Below are 23,445 nucleotides of genomic sequence, written 5' to 3' on the forward strand. Positions count from 1 at the left end.
TGTCCAAACTTTTGACTGGCACTTTATGTCTCAAGACCTGGAGATGTTTTAATGACTGTATTACCTCTACCCAGAGGATATATCATCTGTTATGTTCACAGTGGAGTTCATAGCTTTCTGAATACCCTTCTATACAGTCAATACAGTAAAGGTGTCATTTTAGTAGACTTACCATACAAATTGATGTGTCGAATACAGCTCTCAACCACAAGAGGAATAGGTTGACCTGAATCCTGAGAGCAAATCATGGCAATAGTGAGAGCAAAGCATGGATGACTGACACTAATACAGTGACAAGAAAATTATTAACCACAAATACTAGACTGTCCATATTGATAGATTCTGTTGTTTATGTAAAACAACATACATTTCAGCATACTGTGTATTCTATTAATCAGAGCACAGAGTATTCTAGGCCTGCCCTGCACCCTGGCATAAGGAAATAAATGCCTCTTCTTGATGGCTTCATAAACAGCAGTGTCCACCAACATTCAAATGAGCACCATTAAAGTGACAGATATAAACCATTGCTATTCACAGCCCCTCATTATAGCAAGCAAACAGTCATGAAACAAGTGGAGTAGCAGTGCCATGCTATTGGAGCACATTAGTACGACTGCGTGTGGAGGAGAAGGCAGAAATCAGCATGTAGAACTATTAGTGTAATAGTTTTCAGGTGGACCCACTCTACAGCACCGTGCCACGCGCCCTACCTCCCATCCTACCACCCCCCACTGATAGTACCTGGTTGCGGGTACGGGCATTCCGTCTTCCCCTGGGGCAGAAAGTAGCGCAGCAAGGAGGTGCAGAGGGAAGGAGGCAGAGAGGCAACACAGTTAGAGAAGCACAGATGACAGACAGAGCCCCCCCTGGAGGCCTGGAGGATAAGCACAGGTCAGAGGCCGCTGGGATGGCTTGAGATGCAGTGAGACGGGGTGCAGTGAGGGACAGAACCAACTAGCACAGGGCTCTCTACAGAGCCACAATGGGGACTATGAGACACGGTATCCTCACGTCTGAGGATTAGCCGAGGTTAGAGGCCTGTGCTACTACTACATCTAAAAGGATAGGGAGACACTAATCCTCTTTCACCCTGTCTGTGTGCATCGTCAGAGCCATGGAAGAGAGGAAGAGGAGTTGAGGTTAAAGACAGAGGTTACGGGATGAGGTTGAGCAGTGAGCAGGAAGAGAGAGCAAGGGAGAGAGAGGAGGACCCTAGCTGCCCTCTCTTTCCAGCCCCACAGAGGGCACTAATTCACACACCCTAGCCATGGGCGGGTACCTTGATGAAGGTCTCCATATTGCCGTTAAACAGTTTATGGTTATAGATGGAGCGCGGCCTAGGCTTCCGCATTTTCTGTGGTTTAGGGGGTAGAGTGGGGGGCCTGGGGAGATGACGGGTGAGGAAGGGAACAAAAACACCATATGCTGTGAAACAGTTGAACGAACACGCAAGGCTAAAATGCAGATATACAAACATCTCTCAATTGTCCTGACTTCTACCTTCCCAAATATCCCCATCTGCTCTATTTTATTTTATGTGTGTAAGCAGGAGGAAGTGATCCATATCCAGATGTTGAAAAGTCTACCAAAATTAGACGTTTTTTCACTTACTGGTGTGTGTTATTTAAACCTGATGGCTCTGCCCTGTAATTAACCCTTAGGCAGCGCTAGGCTGGGCTGCTGGGAGTGTTGGGTCCCTGAGTGTCTCGGAGGCTGGGGGCCCCTTCATAAAACCCACTCTGACTGACTTATTGAAAACAGGAGAGGTTAATGATTCCTAATATATAGCTGAATGTAAAAATTATTCATCAGAGCTTATAAAATCAAGCACACCTGCTGAGAGTTCAGGTTATCCCTGACATATACACTGAGTGTACAAAACATTAGGAACACCTTCCTAATATTTATTGCACCCCCTCTTTTGCCCTCAGAACAGCCTCAATTCGTTGGGGAATGGACTCTACAAGGTGTCAAAAGCGTTCCACAGGGATGCTGGCCCATGTTGACTACAATGCTTCCCACAGTTGTGCGAAGTTTGCTGGATGTCCTTTGGGTGGTGGACCATTCTTGATACACACAGGAAACTGAAGCGTGAGAAACCCTGCAGCGTTGCAGTTCTTGACACAAACCGGTGGGCCTGGCACCTACTACCATACCCTGTTCAAAAGCACTTAAATACTTTGTCTTGCCCATTCACCCTCTGAATGGCACACATACACAATCCATGTCTCAATTGTCTCAAGGCTTAAAAATCCTTCTTTGTCACGTTCGTCATAACGAGGAGACCAAGTCACAGCGTGAGATGAATACATTATTTTAATGAAGAAAGAAAACAGAAGAAACTATACAACCCAACCGTGACGCTATAAACACGAGTGCTGACATGCAACTACACATAGACAATGGCAACCTAAATAGGATCCCCAATCGGAGACAACGATAAACAGCTGTCTCTGATTGGGAACCAATTCAGGCCACCATAGACCTACATATACCTAGACATACTAAAACCCCATAGATATACAAAAACCCTAGACAGGACAATAACACCTAGACAATACAAAAACACCTAGACAATACAAAAACTAAACCAACCACCCTCATCACACCCTGACCTAACCAAAATAATAAAGAAAACAAAGATAACTAAGGTCAGGGCGTGACACTTTAACCTGTCTCCTCCCCTTCATCTACACTGATTGAAGTGAATTTATCAGGTCATATCAATAAGGGATCATAGCTTTCACCTGGATTAACCAGGTCAGTCTATGTCATGGAAAGAGCAGGTGTTCCTAATGGTTTGTACACTCAGTACAGTGTGGTTAGCAGACCGGTGGTACTTCAGCAAAGGCCGGTCATGGACAGGGCAAACTAAAGTTTGCCTGGCTATCCAGACTCCTTGCTCTGGCCAAACGCTACGCTACGCCCACGGACGTTAGTTTATTCTCCACAATGAGTCTGGATCTGAGTACCTCCCTGACCCTTCACCGAATGCGAACACATTTGGGACCGTCTGATTGGTCCAGAACCGATGGGTTGGGTCAAGGCCAGAAAACACGTGGGTGAAGAGGCGGTGACTGGCATTGATGCTCTGATTGGCTAGAGACGATCCAATCGCTGATGAATTTGTTTTGAACGATCTCAGACTAAAGATTGTAGAAAACGACAGAGCAGTAGAGGAGTCGTCAGGCTCAACCAAAGTAGCATTCCTAAAAGATATTTTAGTCTTATCCAAACTTATAAAAATATGACAAAACATATTAAAATACACTTACGAATTTACTTCAATAATATCACACACACACACACACACACACACACACACACACACTAACAGCATGCCTGCTCCAACTGCACTGCGGTCCTGGAGCCCTTCCCAGAGACAGAGAGCAGTGACACACAGCCCTGTCCACTCTGCCATCCAGCCAGAACTCTAAACTCAGCCTCAACCATTCTGCTCATTGTGGCTTTGCATCACATGATGCTTAGGTTTGTATTAACTCCTGGCAATAAGGTAAATGGAGCCGAAAATAATGGTTGTATGTGAACAAGATGCTCTGAGAACTCCATCCTGTATGACCTGCAGTAGCTTGTTCATTTGTTTTGATTAATTTCACCTTTATTTAACCAGGGAGGACAGTTGAGAACAAGTTCTCCTTTACAACTGCGACCTGGCCAAGATAAAGCAAAGCAGTGCGACACAAACAACAACACAGTTACACATGGGATAAACAAACGTACAGTCAATAACACAACAGAAAAATCTATATACAGGGTGTGCAAATGTAGTAAGATTAGGGAGGTAAGGCAATAAATAGGCCATTGTGGCGAAATAATTACAATTTAGCATTAACACTGGAGTGATAGATGTGCAGAAGATGAATGTGCAAGTAGAGATACTGGGGTGCAAAGGATCAAAATAAATAAATAACAATATGGGGATGAGGTAGTTGGGTGGGCTATTTACAGATGGGTTATGTACAGGTGCAATGATCGGTAAGCTGCTCTGACAGCTGATGCTTAAAGTTAGTGAGGGAGATGTAAGACTCCAGCTTTAGTGATTTCCGTTCCAGTCATTGGCAGCAGAGAACTGGAAGGAAAGGCAACCAAAGGAGGAGTTGGCTTTGTGCTGCGGGTGGGTGCTGCTGTGGTGACCAGTGAGCTGAGATAAGGCGGGGCTTTACCTAGCGAAGACTTATAGATGACCTGGAGCCAGTTGGCTTTGCGACGAATATGAAGCGAAGGCCAGCCAACGAGAGCATACAGGTCGCAGTGGTGGGTGGTATATGGGGCTTTGGTCACAAAACGGATGACACTTTGATAGACTACATACAATTTGCTGAGTAGAGTGTTGGAGGCTATTTTGTAAATGACATCGCCGAAGTCGAGGATCGGTAGGATGGTCAGTTTTACGAGGGTATGTTTGGCAGCATGAGTGAAGGATGCTTTGTTGCGAAATAGGAAGCCAATTCTAGATTTAATTTTGGATTGGAGATGTTTAATGTGAGTCTGGAAAGAGAGTTTACAGTCTAACCAGACACCTAGGTTTTTATAGATGTCCACATATTCTAAGCCAGAACCGTCCAGAGTAGTGATGCTAGACGGGCTGGCGCGTGCGAGCAGCGATCGGTTGACGAGCATGCATATAGTTTTACTTGCATTTAAGATCATTTGGGGTCCACGGAATGAGTGTTGTATGCATTGAAGCTTGTCTGGAGGTTTGTTAACACAGTGTCCAAAGAAGGGCCAGAAGTATACAGAATGGTGTCGTAGAGGTGGATCAGAGAATAACCAGCAGCAAGAGCGACATCATTGATGTATACAGAGAAAATAGTTGGCCCGAGAATTGAACCCTGTGGCACCCCCATAGAGACTGCGAGAGGTCCGGACAACAGGCCCTCCAATTTGACACACTGAACTCTATCTGAGAAGTATCAGACACCCACTGACATCAAATAACCTTAAATATGCACCACGATCTTTGGAAACATACATAGATGTAGGTTATCATTCATTAGGGACTTTGTTCATTTGGCTGAAGACTTGATAGTGTAGGACTGTGTATATTTTACAGTCAAATTTTTATAATCATCATACAATAATCATTATTACTCTACCCAATGACTGTGCATGTTAATTCCAATTTCTATAAGTTCAGTTGAAAAGGCGTCTTGGAACAAAGGCAGGGGATTTGAAATGGTTTAGTTATCTTAAGACATCTTACCTCGTAGTCCCACATTCAGCCCTTTCTCCTGCAAACACAGAAGAGAGAAATGTCATTAAGAATATGAGGGCATGGTATGCACAGTGCGCAGGCTAACTCCTGCTCCTTTACCAGGGCTCAGTGAAGGATTTCATGGGAATAGTCAAAGCTATTGAGGGAGAACTGAATGGTCTAGCAACAACAGCATCCCTGAGACAAAGGCATTGAGCTGTCGCCGTAGAAACCTCAGAGAGGACCCTGTGGGGTGCAGGCCCGCTGCCCGAGGGAAGAAAAGGGCTCTGGGTGGGAGGTGGAAGACTGGGGGTACAGGGGGGGGTCATCTCACACTGGTGACACTGTTTAATGTCAGTGCCAGCTCACTGAGCCCTTTGTCCCAAAGCCCTGTGCATGTCTCAGCACACAAAGAGACACATCTGCACGCACAAGCACCAAACCCAAATATTCAAATAGTTTCACTTTCTTTCAAACTTTCACCAAAAACACACACACAGACAGCACCTCTCTCTCTCTCTCACACACACACACACACACACACACACACACACACACACACACACACACACACACACTTAATGAGCAGGCTAGATTGATCACCTGAATAATAAACATTGTTGGTATGTCCCTACACAGACAGCAGCACTGGGCCACGATCACACAAACAAACAAGCTGTGGGCTATGTTCACATGAAAACACATTCAAGCAGTCTGAGGAATAAGTTTGAGGTATCAGTTCATAGAGATCTGAAGATGACAGAGGAACATTAGGGATGCCTAGACTGACAAGACAAATCCATGTCGACCAAGTTTGTGCACTGTATGTGAGTATGGTGTGAAATGATGTGTGTGTGTGTGTGCGTGCATGGCCTCAGCTGGTTGTGCCTGCTGTCCCTCTCTACTAGGGGAACCCCTGGTGCAGTAGCAGCTGCTGAGATGGTGCTGCTGGGAGCTGGGACATCCTGACTGATTGGGCGTAAACTACTCACGGCTGAGGTGACAAAGGACCTCCTGGGAGGGGCCTCTGCGAGAAGGGCGGGGGTTTCTATTACCCATACTCCTCCAGGATCCTCCTAGAGGCTACAACATACAGGAACCAACCAGTGCAATGTCTCACTCGTGCAAATGAGAAGAGAGGAGTGGTGCTTTAGTGTTTTCTTGTGATTCCTTTGATGCAACTCGCCTTTGAATTTGAACTTAATTCCTCTTCCCTGGTTCCCTTCTGCCCCTTGAGAAGAAACAAGTTCATGTGGTCTCATCCAGGTTCCTCTGCCTGGTACAGATTTGCTCATTAGATAAGAGCTCCACAACACTACTGGGCCTGATGGCGGCCATTTTACAGACCCATCACCTATCACATAGGGATTTCTGGCTCATACCGAGCTAGGCGTTGACACGCAAGGCCTGGCGCCTGCCATTAACATCACTGTGACCAGAAGGAAGTAGGAGCATTAAGAGAAGGGGTGTCAAACTAACATTGATTTAAATAGATATGATGTCATTGGTGGAGAGACCGAGGGGCCTTACCTTCTCCCAGTGTCTGCTTCAGGAGGTCATGCTTGGCCTGCAGTTTAATGATGAGGTTGCTGCCGTTCAGGAACTCCTTAAATTTCTGTGAACCCAAACAGACCAGATGAAGGCGTCAGTGAGTGAACAGCGCTAATGGGATGTGACTGGAACAGGCGGAGACGCCTGCCATCCACCACAGAGGCCAGAGAACACATTCAGTCAGTTTCATTCTGTACGGAACAAACTCAATCTGTTTCAGGGATAATTGGATTTCCATGTGATTTCCAAAGCATGGGCTTGTCATATGTGTTTTATGGAATAGTGTGATGGCTGATGGCTTGATGTTGATGTGCAGTACTGTACACTGCAGTGGCTATGGCAGTACAGCCAGGTATGTTACTTAACTATGAAACAGATTTAACAGGCAGTTAACAGGCAGGTATGAAGGCTATGCATAACAGGCAGGTATGAAGGCTATGTATAACAGGCAGGTATGAAGGCTATGCATAACAGGCAGGTATGAAGGCTATGCATAACAGGCAGGTATGAAGGCTATGCATAACAGGCAGGTATGAAGGCTATGCATAACAGGCAGGTATGAAGGCTATGTATAACAGGCAGGTATGAAGGCTATGCATAACAGGCAGGTATGAAGGCTATGTATAACAGGCAGGTATGAAGGCTATGCATAACAGGCAGGTATGAAGGCTATGTATAACAGGCAGGTATGAAGGCTATGTATAGCAGGCAGGTATGACGGCTATGTATAGCAGGCAGGTATGAAGGCTATGTATAGCAGGCAGGTATGAAGGCTATGTATAGTAGGCAGGTATGACGGCTATGTATAGCAGGCAGGTATGAAGGCTATGTATAGCAGGCAGGTATGAAGGCTATGTATAACAGGCAGTTATGAAGGATATGCATAACAGGCCGGTATGAAGGCTATGCATAACAGGCAGATATGAAGGCTATGTATAACAGGCAGGTATGAAGGCTATGTATAGCAGGCAGGTATGAAGGCTATGTATAGCAGGCAGGTATGAAGGCTATGCATAACTGGCAGGTATGAAGGCTATGCATAACAGGCAGGTATGAAGGCTATGCATAACAGGCATGTATGAAGGCTATGCATAACAGGCAGGTATGAAGGCTATGTATAACAGGCAGGTATGAAGGCTATGCATAACAGGCCGTTATGAAGGCTATGTATAACAGGCAGGTATGAAGGCTATGTATAGCAGGCAGGTATGACGGCTATGTATAGCAGGCAGGTATGAAGGCTATGTATAGCAGGCAGGTATGAAGGCTATGTATAGCAGGCAGGTATGACAGCTATGTATAACAGGCAGGTATGAAGGCTATGTATAGCAGGCAGGTATGAAGGCTATGTATAGCAGGCAGGTATGACGGCTATGTATAGCAGGCAGGTATGAAGGCTATGTATAGCAGGCAGGTATGAAGGCTATGTATAGCAGGCAGGTACTCACAGTGAAGTAGAAGACCTCTGTCTCCTGCTGGTTGGCCCGTCTCTTGGCCACGTTCAGTTTGCTCATGTAGGTCTCAGAGGCAACAGACTTCATGGACTCATTGGAGCGGCTATGTTGGAAAGCATCGGACACATCAAAGTCCTCCACAGTCAGCATGTCCTGCATGGTCTGCATGGTGGCGTCCAGTGTCTTCCTCACCTACAGCAAAGGGAATGATTCAACAACTGACACGATGACAGATGAACTAGGATTTCCTACTCAGTCGGGGTGGCAGGGTAGCCTAGTGGTTAGAGCGTTGGACTAGTAACCGAAAGGTTGCAAGTTCAAATCCCCAAGCTGACAAGGTACAAATCTGTTGTTCTGCCCCTGAACAGGCAGTTAACCCACTGTTCCTAGGCCGTCATTGAAAATAAGAATTTGTTCTTAACTGACTTGCCTAAAAAAAAAAAAATTTGATCCATGTCCTTCAGAACAACAAGAAAGGGAAGAATTTCAACAACAAAAAATGAAATGGTGATAAATGAAACAGCATTTCCTCCTCAGTCATCTGATCCAGGTCCTTTGTAACATAATAGGCCAGTAAGATTTTTTAAACTTCAGGGTTCCCTACGACATGTGCAAGGTCAAGTGTGAGCGATCACTGGCATATCCCATTTCAAAGACAAATTGACCCTGAATAACAACTGGTACAGGGCTCATTCATAGGCAGTGTACCAGATGACCCACTGGTCAGCCATCCATCAGAATAACAGCAGAATATGAAGAGCGTCTGGTTTGTCTGGATGTAAAAGGGCTGCGGGCTCTTTCTCTACAGCGCTGAGATTACCCGCCAGTTATATGAGATGTTATGAGACGGAGGCATAGTCATCAGGGCAGGCTGTAGCTAGCCAGCCAGGGTCATTAGCACCTCCGTTAGCACTTGCATCTACTCAGAGGGTGAGAGGTTTGTTTGTTTATGTGTGTGTGTGTGTGTGTGTGTGTGTGTGTGTGTGTGTGTGTGTGTGTGTGTGTGTGTGTGTGCACTGCCTGCTGCTCCCACTGAGAAGGACCAGTCATCACAACACACAATAGACCATCAACAGTGATGTACTGTATCTACATGGAACATGCACCCATTAGTGTTTTCACACAAGTTAATATCAGAAGCTGAATATACTCTCTGCTCCCAAGGAGTGTGTGTGGGCCACTGAAATGGACTTGCGATGAGAACTGATGGTCTCTAAAGACCGGCTGAGTTTGGGCATGTCAAAGAGAGAGGTGACAGAGGCTACAGAGCAGTCTCAGTGGGGGGAAGCAACAGACACACTGGGGGGGGGACGCTATCATGGACTCCAGAGTGGCGCAGCTGTCTAAGGCATTGCATCTCAGTACTAGAGGCATCACTACAGACCCTGGTTCGATTCCAGGCTGTATCACAACTGGCTGTGATTGGGAGTCCTGTAGGGTGGTGCACAATTCGCCCAGTGTCGTCCGGGTTAGGGTTTGGCCGGGTAGGCCGTCATTGTAAATAAGAATTTGTTCTTAACTGACTTGCCTAGTTAAATAAAGGTACATTTCAAAAAAGCCTTCACCTCCTCGTTCTCGATCTTGAGCGTGGCCAGGCGGGACTGCAGCTGGTGGTAGCGCATCAGAAGCTCAGTCTGCACAGGCTGCTGGGCACTCACCTGACACACCTGAGAGGACACAGAGAGGTACGGGCTGGGCAAACTGTCTCACAGGATTGGAAAAAAACATGCTTGCTGCTGGCATGAATGTGGTTTCCATGGTTTAAAAAATGTATTGGTTGTACTTGTAACTTGGATACATTTTGATAAAGATATAGTATGAATCTATAAATGTACCAAATGTATCAGTCATTTAACACCTCTCACCTCGTCCCCCATGTGGGGCAGGTACTCGAAGCGCATGGGAGGGCAGAACACCTGGTTGTGCATGTCCATGATCTTGTGCTTGTCGCTGCGGGAGTCCAGGTTGTCCACGGCGTTCTCCATGATGTCCAGGCCCTCGTGGCGACTAGTCTCCAGGTTGTACTCAGCTGACAGGTAGGTCCTGAAGGTACGTGCCAGGCTGGCATGGTAGCCCAGGTCGCAGCACTATAGATACAGTCATTATAGTATAGTATAATACAATATCTAACATAAGAGTAGAATATAATAAAGGAGTTGATCATGACCTGACTGGAAGCATAAGCCTAGGGTCCAGAGTTTTCCAGCACAGGTCATGTGTCTAAGAACATACTGGCCCTAATTATGAACAACCTAACAAACCAGTCTGAATCCATGCCCTCATTATACACAAGGCAATGTGATGAACTCAGTCTTTAGCATGCACACGATTTAGTTACACAATTCCGATCATTTCCTACAAGCATGTTAGTAACCTGACCTCCAACATGAACTAAATTCCAAATTAAACACTGTTTGGGGTTAACGAGCAGAAATAGAATAATAGAATACACCAAATTAGAGAAGCAAGTACAGTAGGACACCTAAGATAATTAGCTCAACCATGGAGCTGCATAAACTAACCTCATTACTATAGCCAAGTGGGTTTCTAAGAGGCTTCGAGGGGCCTGAGTCTGACTGCTTAGTGATTCACTAAACGCTCTTTCATAAACACACAGGAAGTTGCGCTCGACTCCAATGATAAACCCCCATATCTGCGGTTGTTTTATAACAGGATCGGTGTACAATGAGTAAGGATATGGGAGCACAGAGCTCTTTATGGTACAGAGTTGTATTTCAACAGCCACATCCCATAAGAAACACACTGCCTGGCTCTAATGAGTTCCATGCTTTGATTGAATCATGGTCCTATCATGAGTAGACTGTAGCAGGAGTGCTGACAGGCAGAATACTGGTACTGCAGAACTGATGACATTGTTCATTTGCATGCAAAAGACGTCTGTACTTTATTTCCATTGATTCGGGTGGACAGGGCTGACTTGCAGTGTGGATGTCTGTTTTGATGTCTGGCTGCTAGTGACTGTTTCTGTGTGGCATGACAAACAGGCCCTTATCCTCTGCAAAGCTTGTGGCGGCAAAGCACAGCGAGTCGTGCTCACAATCCCTTTCCCTGCAGTGGATGTAATCTCTCTAATTGTCAAAAGTCTGTCTAGCCTCAAGCCTCAATTCAATTGCATCATATGTTTCTAGGCATACAGTACTTTACATATGCAGGATCTCTGTATCCAACTCCCTGACCTGTTCAGAGTGTCAGAAGAGGCCAGGCAGGCCTGGGGCAATACCACAGTAACCACCCAGCAGTAGACCAGCAGGGAGGTGGGAGAGAGGGGGAACATCTGGTGGTAGAACCACCAGGTAACCCGGGGCTGAATGATCCCTGCAACAACCACCAGGTAACCCGGGGCTGAATGATCCCTGCTACAACCACCAGGTAACCCGGGGCTGAATGATCCCTGCCACAACCACCAGGTAACCCGGGCTGAATGATCCCTGCCACAACCACCAGGTAACCCGGGGCTGAATGATCCCTGCCACAACCACCAGGTAACCCGGGGCTGAATGATCCCTGCCACAACCACCAGGTAACCCGGGCTGAATGATCCCTGCCACAACCACCAGGTAACCCGGGGCTGAATGATCCCTGCCACAACCACCAGGTAACCCGGGCTGAATGATCCCTGCCACAACCACCAGGTAACCCGGGCTGAATGATCCCTGCCACAACCACCAGGTAACCCAGGGGCTGAATGATCCCTGCCACAACCACCAGGTAACCCGGGGCTGAATGATCCCTGCCACAACCACCAGGTAACCCGGGCTGAATGATCCCTGCCACAACCACCAGGTAACCCGGGCTGAATGATCCCTGCCACAACCACCAGGTAACCCGGGGCTGAATGATCCCTGCCACAACCACCAGGTAACCCGGGGCTGAATGATCCCTGCCACAACCACCAGGTAACCCGGGCTGAATGATCCCTGCCACAACCACCAGGTAACCCGGGGCTGAATGATCCCTGCCACAACCACCAGGTAACCCGGGCTGAATGATCCCTGCCACAACCACCAGGTAACCCGGGGCTGAATGATCCCTGCCACAACCACCAGGTAACCCGGGGCTGAATGATCCCTGCCACAACCACTAGGTAACCCGGGCTGAATGATCCCTGCCACAACCACCAGGTAACCCGGGGCTGAATGATCCCTGCCACAACCACCAGGTAACCCGGGGCTGAATGATCCCTGCCACAACCACCAGGTAACCCGGGGCTGAATGATCCCTGCCACAACCACCAGGTAACCCGGGCTGAATGATCCCTGCCACAACTACCAGGTAACCCGGGGCTGAATGATCCCTGCCACAACCACCAGGTAACCCGGGGCTGAATGATCCCTGCCACAACCACCAGGTAACCCGGGCTGAATGATCCCTGCCACAACCACCAGGTAACCCGGGCTGAATGATCCCTGCCACAACTACCAGGTAACCCGGGCTGAATGATCCCTGCCACAACCACCAGGTAACCCGGGGCTGAATGATCCCTGCCACAACCACCAGGTAACCCGGGCTGAATGATCCCTGCCACAACCACCAGGTAACCCGGGCTGAATGATCCCTGCCACAACCACCAGGTAACCCGGGCTGAATGATCCCTGCCACAACCACCAGGTAACCCGGGGCTGAATGATCCCTGCCACAACCATCAGGTAACCCGGGGCTGAATGATCCCTGCCACAACCACCAGGTAACCCGGGGCTGAATGATCCCTGCCACAACCACTAGGTAACCCGGGGCTGAATGATCCCTGCCACAACCACCAGGTAACCCGGGGCTGAATGACCCTGCCACAACCACCAGGTAACCCGGGGCTGAATGATCCCTGCCACAACCACCAGGTAACCCGGGGCTGAATGATCCCTGCCACAACCACCAGGTAACCCGGGGCTGAATGATCCCTGCCACAACCACCAGGTAACCCGGGGCTGAATGATTCCTGCCACAACCACCAGGTAACCCGGGGCTGAATGATCCCTGCCACAACCACCAGGTAACCCGGGGCTGAATGATCCCTGCCACAACCACTAGGTAACCCGGGGCTGAATGATCCCTGCCACAACCACCAGGTAACCCGGGGCTGAATGACCCTGCCACAACCACAAGGTAACCCGGGGCTGAATGATCTCTGCCACAACCACCAGGTAACCCGGGGCTGAATGATCTCTGCCACAACCACCAGGTAACCCGGGGCTGAATGATCCCTGCCACAACTACCAGGTAACCCGGGGCTGAATGAACCCTGCCAACCATACTGGCCACATAGTTGCCTGTATACACAGAGCCTGCACCCAGACCCTGGCTAGGGTTTCATTCCTCCAGCCATTAGTGGTCCACAAAGCAAACTCACCCTGTTCACCAACCGTAATCACAGACTTCTCAAGCAGACTTGCTGCTGGGCTGCATTGGCTTTGCATTTTGAATTATGATGGTGGTTCACCTAGGTATGGTCTTTTCTGTCATGTAACTGTGTATTACTCTCTATTTCTATAATCCAATGGATACTCTGGAGGGGAAGTTGCATACAGTTCAACGTAACACATTATTTATTAGAAGTGGACCAAAAGAAGAGGGTGAAAACCCTGGCTGTACTGTAGATTTGAGGAATGAAGTAAAATAAAAGGGAAGTGTTTTGTTTTGAAGTAGGAAGCACATAGGACCAGATTCGTTTCTGTGTGTGTGTGTGTGTGTGTGTGTGTGTGTGTGTGTGTGTGTGTCTGTGCCACCCAGGGTCATGTTTCACCATCAGTGTGTTTTGGTTGGCTCCCTGGGAGAGTGTGGTGTGTGACAGTAACAGGGCCACGCTCTGCTCCAAGTCTCTCAGCACAGCTTCCAAAGGGACCTTAGCCCTGACAGCACTCCAAGCCCTCCCAGATATATGAGGGCATGACAGAGGGAGGAAAGGAGAACAGGGGTACGAGAGGGAAGAGAAGACCAGGAGGAAGGTATTCTGACTGTCAACACTGAACCATTCCCTTGACAGGAAGTTATCATTCATATTCCAGAAGAATCATAACAATGCCTTTTGGGTGGTAACATATAGTCATTCAGTTAGATATAGTCATTCAGCCATTCAGTTAGACATACAACAGTACTACTGGAGGGCTTAGAACAAACTATTGTGTTTGAGATTAAGAGACACAAAATGGAGGTAAACACTTTCAGTGTTTCAAACCAACAGAGCAGCTTGAAGCAATACAGCAAACGGGCTAAGAACTGTGAAACAGATGGTGAGAATATATAGTGTAGCAACGTTAGACCAACATTAGACCAACGTTACACCAATGTTAGACCAACATTATACCAACCTTAGACCAACGTTAGACCAACATTAGACCAACGTTAGACCAATGTTAGACCAACATTAGACCAACATTGGACCAACGTTAGACCAACATTAGACCAACGTTAGACCAACGTTAGACCAATGTTAGACCAACATTACACCAACCTTAGACCAACGTTAGACCAACATTAGACCAATGTTAGACCAACATTACACCAACCTTAGACCAACGTTAGACCAACATTAGACCAACGTTAGACCAACATTAGACAATCCCAGCTGTGAGACACACACCAGCCTGTGTGTCTATCGCATACTTACATCAATCATATCAGAGACATCGTGGATGTAGTATTTCGCCACAACGGCATTCGTTGCTGCCAGGTTCAACAAATAGTCGTTGCGGGCTTTAGTGCACTTCAGCTTGTTTTCGGAGTACTTGGCTTGCCTCTGGGGGAAGGAGAGGGGAGAAAGAGAGCAGACAAAGAGGGGGAGAACAGTCCATGAAATGAAGCAACGTTGAGTGGGCTAAATGGTATTTGCACAATAACATAGGAGGATTGCTGTGCAGCCTGATGGCCTGGCTTAGTGTTGTAAGGAAAGAGGTTAGAGGGGTCCACTGTAAGAGATGTTTTTTAAGAAGCCCCATGTCGACAATATCATAAGTGGTCTACCCAGGCTGGTCCTTCAGTCACTCCCTCACAGCCATTCTGTCTGTCTGCTAACACTTGGCACAACAATCTGCACAGCCCAGATGTGAACAATGAAATAGCCATAAAATATTGTTTCGGTCCAGTGTGCTTGCAAACAAAAACAGACTAACACAAACAGTCACACGAGTGTTCTCCAATTGTGCCCACACATAAAACAAGTCATATTTACAATGTGTCAATGACAGGTCATCTACGAGAATGAAATCTATAGAAATATGCTGTATTTAAACCGTTTAGATTTCTCATTGCAGAAATAACACATAGCTCTAGATGGTGCACTGGCTTTGTTGCTATGGGTAACTGGACATGCTGCATCTGCTTAACGCATCCGGCTGGGAAATATTACATGATTCATAAAACAGAAGAAGTAGTCGTCTGCTGTTCACATAGCATCACTAATGGATGCTAGTAGACCAATACATAATGGTATTGACAAAAACAATTGACTGAAATGGAAAGCAGCGACACAGAATCATTGAGACTTGGCTCACAAGCAGGACTAAAGAGAGAGACAATTTAACAGCCAAACCTCCACTTGTGTCTGTGTGTGAGTGTGTTTGAAACCACTCATTATCCTCTTCCAGATGGATAATACTGGATAACATGTACTTCAAATACATACATATGTACTTCAAATATACATCATTCACTAACTCAAATTGCACATGTCCATTATCATGCAAATGAAGACAGTACATTGGAGAAAAGGGGATTATGGCTTGATTGTCTCATATCCTTGTCTCCTCTCCTTCTTGTCTCCTCTCCTTCTTTGTTCGGAGGTAGCTAGAAGGATTCTGAATGAGACTGCCACTGTAGCCTGCAAAATGAAGTCACTAGGCAGCGCGGAGAGAAATAACGTTCATAGCTACAGCAAGTTATAAATAGTGAGTGGGGTTGGTATGGTTCTCCTGGCAGCATCTCTGTAGAGATGGCAGCCTGAGGAGGGAGGAAAGCTGTTGGCCTGACAGCCTTTTGATTCCCTGAGCTGCACTGATAATGGAGATGCATTGCATAAATTCCCCCTGAAAATCTAATCAAATTGTATTTGTCACATGCGCCGAATACAACAGGTGTAGGCTTTACCATGACATGCCCTTGCCAAAAACGCAGCTTTCAGAGTGCATGTGTGTCTAGCTGTGGACCCATGCTCCGGGCGGTCGGCTCTCTCTCTCAGAGCGGTGAGCTTAAACAATGGACCTGCACCCACTCTCACAAAGCCTTACTATCTTTTCATTCACATACTACTGAGAGGATCCCTCTGGCCCAACATGGGCACACAAAATACCACTTATGGAAGTGACTAGGCTGAAAACGTACAGTACCAGCAGCAGTCCCAGCCAACAGCTGTTATAGATATTATTACGGTCATCAAGCCTTGGTGTCAGCCTCACCTTCTCCTTCATCTTCTCGATCTTCCTGACGGAGCTGCGTCTCTGGGGTCGGTCCTCGTGGCGCAGCAGGTGGACGTTGAGGTCAGCAGACTTACTGAACTGCTTCTCCTCCTGCTTCTCAGCGTCCTTCAGCTTGCTCTCAGCGCTGATGCTCTCTGTGTGGTACATGTGGTAGGTCTTCATCACCTGGAGGAACAGGACAGGATGAGGAGGGTGGAACAAAAACTGGAAGTAGAGCGAACAAATGAGTGACCTGAGGTGACACATAGTTTGAATCTCTGCTATACTAACATCAAGCTGCATGATATATTCCCTTCAACGTTGGCATGTGGAAGCTGTTATTTGCCCCTTTGTTGGCCTAAGCTCAGTGAGCGTACACACAAGCAAGAACACGTGCGTGTGCACACACAGACAGACACACATGCACACACACACACACACTGTAGGGTGTGTGTTTCTACTTCAGTGCTCGTGTCCCCCATTTAGCCAGCAGATGCCAGTCAGATAATGTTTTCAATGGAGCATGACTGGCAGACAGACAGCACAGCATATCGCAGTGGGTCTAAACCTCAGACAGACAGACAGACAGACAGACAGACAGACAGACAGACAGACAGACAGACAGCACAGCATATCGCAGTGGGTCTAAACCTCAGACAGACAGACAGACAGACAGACAGACAGACAGACAGACACCCTTGTAAAGTAGAGCCCTGATGTGTGCAGCATCTTAAAACGCCTCCTGTGCGTTTTACTCGACAGTGAGTGAGACCCAGTACTATAACTAGATACACCCCAGGATGTTAGACTGACTGAGAGCCTGACATTAACGCTAGTTTGTTCTCTTCCAGTAGTTAATGCTCACTTTGTGTAGCATCATGTGACTGGATGGTGTGGCTGCCTTTCATCTGGAAAGAGTACTAGACCCTTATGTGACCACCACAGGGTTAATGGGTTAGTTCGGGTTCAACTCAAACACACAGACAGAATCTCTACTATTTCCATCTGACTGCTACTGTGTGATAGTAAGGTTTCTTTGTCAGAAGAACAGCATGTATCCGTCATCTAGTCTATGTTTCCATCAACAGAGCTCCACTGCACAAGGTGCTACAAGTCTTAGGAGAAAAAGAAAAAAAAAGACAAAGATTTGAAAGGCAAAAGAGAAAAAAACAAAGAAAATAAAAACTATGATCTACTCTGGTATATGACAGAGCTCACAGTAGAAAGAAGTCACTCCAGTGTTTCGAGAAACTAGGTCAGCAGTGTGCATCTCCCTAAGTTGGCAACCCAGTTTCCAGTCAACTTTGAGCAGCACAACTAAAAGACCTGCAGCTAAAGACAAAGACATTTGCAGGAACATTGAGGTGAGGCAGGGTCTCCCTTCCAGGAGGTGTGTGTGGTTACGGTGAGTCTCCACTCAGACAATACCCTGAGGCTATTTGACTTAGGAACACGCTCTCTGTTTTTGCACTGATGAAAGCTACCAGGAACATATTCCATTGTGGAAATACAGACATACGTGATTTCCACTTAAAGTGAACCGTGGCTGCAGCACTGACATGTTAATGCAGAGACCTCACCCAACCTAGCATGACAGACAGCTAGCACAGCACAGACAGCACAGAACAGTGGGTCTAACCCTCAGACAGACAGCTAGCACAGCACAGACAGCACAGAACAGTGGGTCTAACCCTCAGACAGACAGCTAGCACAGCACAGAACAGTGGGTCTAACCCTCAGACAGACAGATAGCACAGCACAGACAGCACAGAACAGTGGGTCTAACCCTCAGACAGACAGATAGCACAGCACAGACAGCACAGAACAGTGGGTCTAACCCTCAGACAGACAGATAGCACAGCACAGACAGCACAGAACAGTGGGTCTAACCCTCAGACAGACAGAGACAGACCGACAACACAGAACAGTGGGTCTAACCCTCAGACAGACAGACAGAGACAGACCGACAACACAGAACAGTGGGTCTAACCCTCAGACAGACAGATAGCACAGCACAGACAGCACAGAACAGTGGGTCTAACCCTCAGACAGACAGATAGCACAGCACAGACAGCACAGAACAGTGGGTCTAACCCTCAGACAGACAGATAGCACAGCACAGACAGCACAGAACAGTGGGTCTAACCCTCAGACAGACAGATAGCACAGCACAGACAGCACAGAACAGTGGGTCTAACCCTCAGACAGACAGAGACAGACCGACAACACAGAACAGTGGGTCTAACCCTCAGACAGACAGAGACAGACCGACAACACAGAACAGTGGGTCTAACCCTCAGACAGACAGAGACAGACTGACAACACAGAACAGTGGGTCTAACCCTCAGACAGACAGAGACAGACCGACAACACAGAACAGTGGGTCTAACCCTCAGACAGACAGAGACAGACCGACAACACAGAACAGTGGGTCTAACCTCAGACAGACAGAGACAGACCGACAACACAGAACAGTGGGTCTAACCCTCAGACAGACAGAGACAGACCGACAACACAGAACAGTGGGTCTAACCCTCAGACAGACAGAGACAGACCGACAACACAGAACAGTGGGTCTAACCCTCAGACAGACAGAGACAGACCGACAACACAGAACAGTGGGTCTAACCCTCAGACAGACAGAGACAGACCGACAACACAGAACAGTGGGTCTAACTCTCAGACAGACAGAGACAGACCGACAACACAGAACAGTGGGTCTAACCCTCAGACAGACAGAGACAGACCGACAACACAGAACAGTGGGTCTAACTCTCAGACAGACAGAGACAGACTGACAACACAGAACAGTGGGTCTAACCCTCAGACAGACAGAGACAGACCGACAGCACAGAACAGTGGGTCTAACCCTCAGACAGACAGATAGCACAGCACAGACAGCACAGAACAGTGGGTCTAACCCTCAGACAGACAGATAGCACAGCACAGACAGCACAGAACAGTGGGTCTAACCCTCAGACAGACAGATAGCACAGCACAGAACAGTGGGTCTAACCCTCAGACAGACAGCTAGCACAGCACAGAACAGTGGGTCTAACCCTCAGACAGACAGATAGCACAGCACAGACAGCACAGAACAGTAGGTCTAACCCTCAAGACAGACAGATAGCACAGCACAGACAGCACAGAACAGTGGGTCTAACCCTCAGACAGACAGAGACAGACCGACAACACAGAACAGTGGGTCTAACCCTCAGACAGACAGAGACAGACCGACAACACAGAACAGTGGATCTAACCCTCAGACAGACAGAGACAGACCGACAACACAGAACAGTGGGTCTAACCCTCAGACAGACAGACAGAGACAGACTGACAACACAGAACAGTGGGTCTAACCCTCAGACAGACAGAGACAGACCGACAACACAGAACAGTGGGTCTAACCCTCAGACAGACAGACAGAGACAGACTGACAACACAGAACAGTGGGTCTAACCCTCAGACAGACAGAGACAGACCGACAACACAGAACAGTGGGTCTAACCCTCAGACAGACAGAGACAGACCGACAACACAGAACAGTGGGTCTAACCCTCAGACAGACAGAGACAGACTGACAACACAGAACAGTGGGTCTAACCCTCAGACAGACAGACAAAGACAGACTGACAACACAGAACAGTGGGTCTAACCCTCAGACAGACAGAGACAGACCGACAACACAGAACAGTGGGTCTAACCCTCAGACAGACAGAGACAGACCGACAACACAGAACAGTGGGTCTAACCCTCAGACAGACAGAGACAGACCGACAACACAGAACAGTGGGTCTAACCCTCAGACAGACAGAGACAGACCGACAACACAGAACAGTGGGTCTAACCCTCAGACAGACAGAGACAGACCGACAACACAGAACAGTGGGTCTAACCCTCAGACAGACAGAGACAGACTGACAACACAGAACAGTGGGTCTAACCCTCAGACAGACAGAGACAGACCGACAACACAGAACAGTGGGTCTAACCTCAGACAGACAGAGACAGACCGACAACACAGAACAGTGGGTCTAACCCTCAGACAGACAGAGACAGACCGACAACACAGAACAGTGGGTCTAACCCTCAGACAGACAGAGACAGACCGACAACACAGAACAGTGGGTCTAACCCTCAGACAGACAGAGACAGACCGACAACACAGAACAGTGGGTCTAACCCTCAGACAGACAGAGACAGACCGACAACACAGAACAGTGGGTCTAACTTTTAGAATTTGCATTTTGTTTACTTTCTGAATTGCCTAGAATTGCAATTTCCACTGAAAGTAAACTGTGGCTGCAGCATTAAAGAGACCTCACTCAACCTAACATGTTGCCACAAATGTGTCACTATTTTATTCTGTGTTCTATGAGCCTGTGAATTAAAGCCAAATTGTTTTCCTGTAGTTTGTCAACTGGAAAATATGAATGGGTTGTGTGAGGAATCCTGTCACAATAAACATGTCCATTATGGATAACAATTACCAGTTACAGGAGCACCCGGAATGAAACGGGAGAGAGATGGAGAAAGTGGGCCTGTTGCAACACTGACACGGTCTGTATCAGACTGTTCTGCTCATCTCAGACCCAGGTTGGAGACTGAGAGAGCACATCATCTCCATCATTTCCATCATTTGTTTAAACAAACTTACTACCAGGGTGTTGTGCTGCTGCATTCATTAGACAAACAGCCTCTAGTGGGACAGAGTTAAATAACAAATGAACCAAGTGAACTGCAGCATGACTTTTTGTTCCTGTGCTATCTGGATCAGCACAGCCAGGTGAGTAATTGACTCTGTGATCCACTAAAGAGATTGCAGGACTTTGCTCTCATTTCTCATTTCAGATTCACTAGATATAATTCAAGCCACGGGCATCAAGCCTCGCGCCCTCAAATCAATATCAGTCTCAACGGCAGCAGATACTTTTAACAATGTTTGAACAATAGCTGAAGCCCAACACTCTTAAATCACTCCCCTCTGTGTTAGTGCATGTGAAAGGCATTCACAAGGGATTTCTGCAATTCTACTTCTGACTAAATACATTGTTGTTCGCAGTCCATAAGATCTGTCATCTGATTACCAATTAGCCAATAGCGTCAAATGTTCTAGGAGCTAAATTGCTCCATTTGTTTTTTGCCGCCCGATGTTTTTCAACTGCAATTTTATACGGAGAAAAACTTTAACGATAGTGGAAACCATAATCATCATTATCATCGCCATCAGAGTCATTCGGGAAAAAGTCACTGCTGTAGGTTTTTGATTAGTTTGATTTTTGATTGGCCACCACACGATGCAGATGGGGCTTGAAGACGAGAGGGATCATTTGTGAGCCTCTCCCCGTTATCATAAAACATTATCATGGCTATTCTATTCTACCGACATATTTAGCCAAGCCATGGCTGGGCTGGGCCTAGCTGTTGAAGAGCAGGATAATAATGATCTATTCAACTGTCTGCTCCCTGATGCATTTGGACTCTTCTGGCTGTGACCTTGAAAAGCACACCACTGCTGGAGCGACCCCCCTGAGCCTTACCCCACACAGGGTAGTGGCTTGGACACCAGCCGCTTAAGAGGAAAAACAATCTCGTCTCATTCATAAACATATCATCTCTCTGTGCTCGTGGGGAAAGCCTGGCAGACTCAAGGGCAGACAGAGGTGCTGCTGATGGAGCTGTAGGCTCTTATATTCGTTCCTTTAGTATGCAGGGGGTGCTGAGTACATGTGCAGGGTGAGAGTAGATGCGTTAGCATTGACTAGAGAGTGTGATTGGACATGGAGCTGCGAGCTCTCATATTCGTTCCTTTAGTATGCAGGGGGTGCTGAGTACATGTGCAGGGTGAGAGTAGATGCGTTAGCATTGACTAGAGAGTGTGATTGGACATGGAGCTGCGAGCTCTCATATTCGTTCCTTTAGTATGCAGGGGGTGCTGAGTACATGTGCAGGGTGAGAGTAGATGCGTTAGCATTGACTAGAGAGTGTGATTGGAGCTTTAGAAATGATCAGTCAATAAAATATAGTCTGCAGTGGAGAGAATGCATGAGTTTATTTCCTGAAACGTATACCACATTTAGACAGATACTAATTGACTTGGTATAAAAAAGACCAATGTCATTATTATGCAGTCATACACTGAATATACAAAACATTAAGAATCAAATCAAACTTGATTTGTCACATAAAAGTGTAGACCTTACCGCGAAATGCTTACTTACAAGCCCTTAACCAACAGTGCAGTTCAAGAAGAGTTAAGAAAATATTCACCAAGTAAAGTAAAACATTGTAAAAAGTAACACAAAATAAGAATAACGAGGATATATACACCTGCTCTTCCCATGACATAAACTGACCAGATGAATCCAGGTGAAATGTATGATTGATGTCATAGAACCACTTCAATCGGTGTAGATTTTTAAGCCTTGAGACAATTGAGAGATGACTTGTGTATGTGTGCTATTCAGAGGGTGAATGGGCAAGACAAACTATTTAAGTGTCTATGAACGGGGTATGGTAGTACAGTAGGTTCCAGTCACACCGGTTTGACTCAACAGTTTCCCCGTGTGCATCAAGAATGGTCCACCACCCAATGAACATCCAGCCAACTTGACAACTGTGGGAAGCATTGGAGTCAACATGGGCCAGCATCCCTGTGGAATGCTTTCGACACCTTGTAGAGTTCATGCCCCGACGAATTGAGGCTGTTCTGAGGGCAAAGGGGCGGGGTGTAACTCAATATTAGGAAGGTGTTCTTAATGTTTTGTCCACTCAGTGTATATTTTACTTAACTGGGTAAGGGCTATAGTGCATTACA

At 47.1% G+C, this 23,445-nt stretch overlaps 1 protein-coding gene across 1 annotated transcript in view; it reads right to left on the reverse strand.

Annotated features, from left to right (window-relative positions):
- LOC115131492 (SLIT-ROBO Rho GTPase-activating protein 3) overlaps positions 1-23,445 on the reverse strand; it is a 173,493-nt gene that overhangs the window by 71,976 nt on the left and 78,072 nt on the right. The window contains exons 5-13 of the mRNA XM_065001757.1: positions 16,629-16,814; positions 14,846-14,974; positions 10,089-10,310; positions 9,789-9,890; positions 8,218-8,415; positions 6,749-6,833; positions 5,228-5,255; positions 1,283-1,385; positions 173-233 (exon numbers count right to left, since the gene is read on the reverse strand). Coding sequence (XP_064857829.1) covers positions 173-233; positions 1,283-1,385; positions 5,228-5,255; positions 6,749-6,833; positions 8,218-8,415; positions 9,789-9,890; positions 10,089-10,310; positions 14,846-14,974; positions 16,629-16,814 — 1,114 coding nt within the window. The remainder of the gene's footprint in view (positions 1-172; positions 234-1,282; positions 1,386-5,227; positions 5,256-6,748; positions 6,834-8,217; positions 8,416-9,788; positions 9,891-10,088; positions 10,311-14,845; positions 14,975-16,628; positions 16,815-23,445) is intronic.

The sequence above is a fragment of the Oncorhynchus nerka genome, linkage group LG2 (genome assembly GCF_034236695.1).
Source record: "Oncorhynchus nerka isolate Pitt River linkage group LG2, Oner_Uvic_2.0, whole genome shotgun sequence".
NCBI lineage: Eukaryota > Metazoa > Chordata > Actinopteri > Salmoniformes > Salmonidae > Oncorhynchus > Oncorhynchus nerka.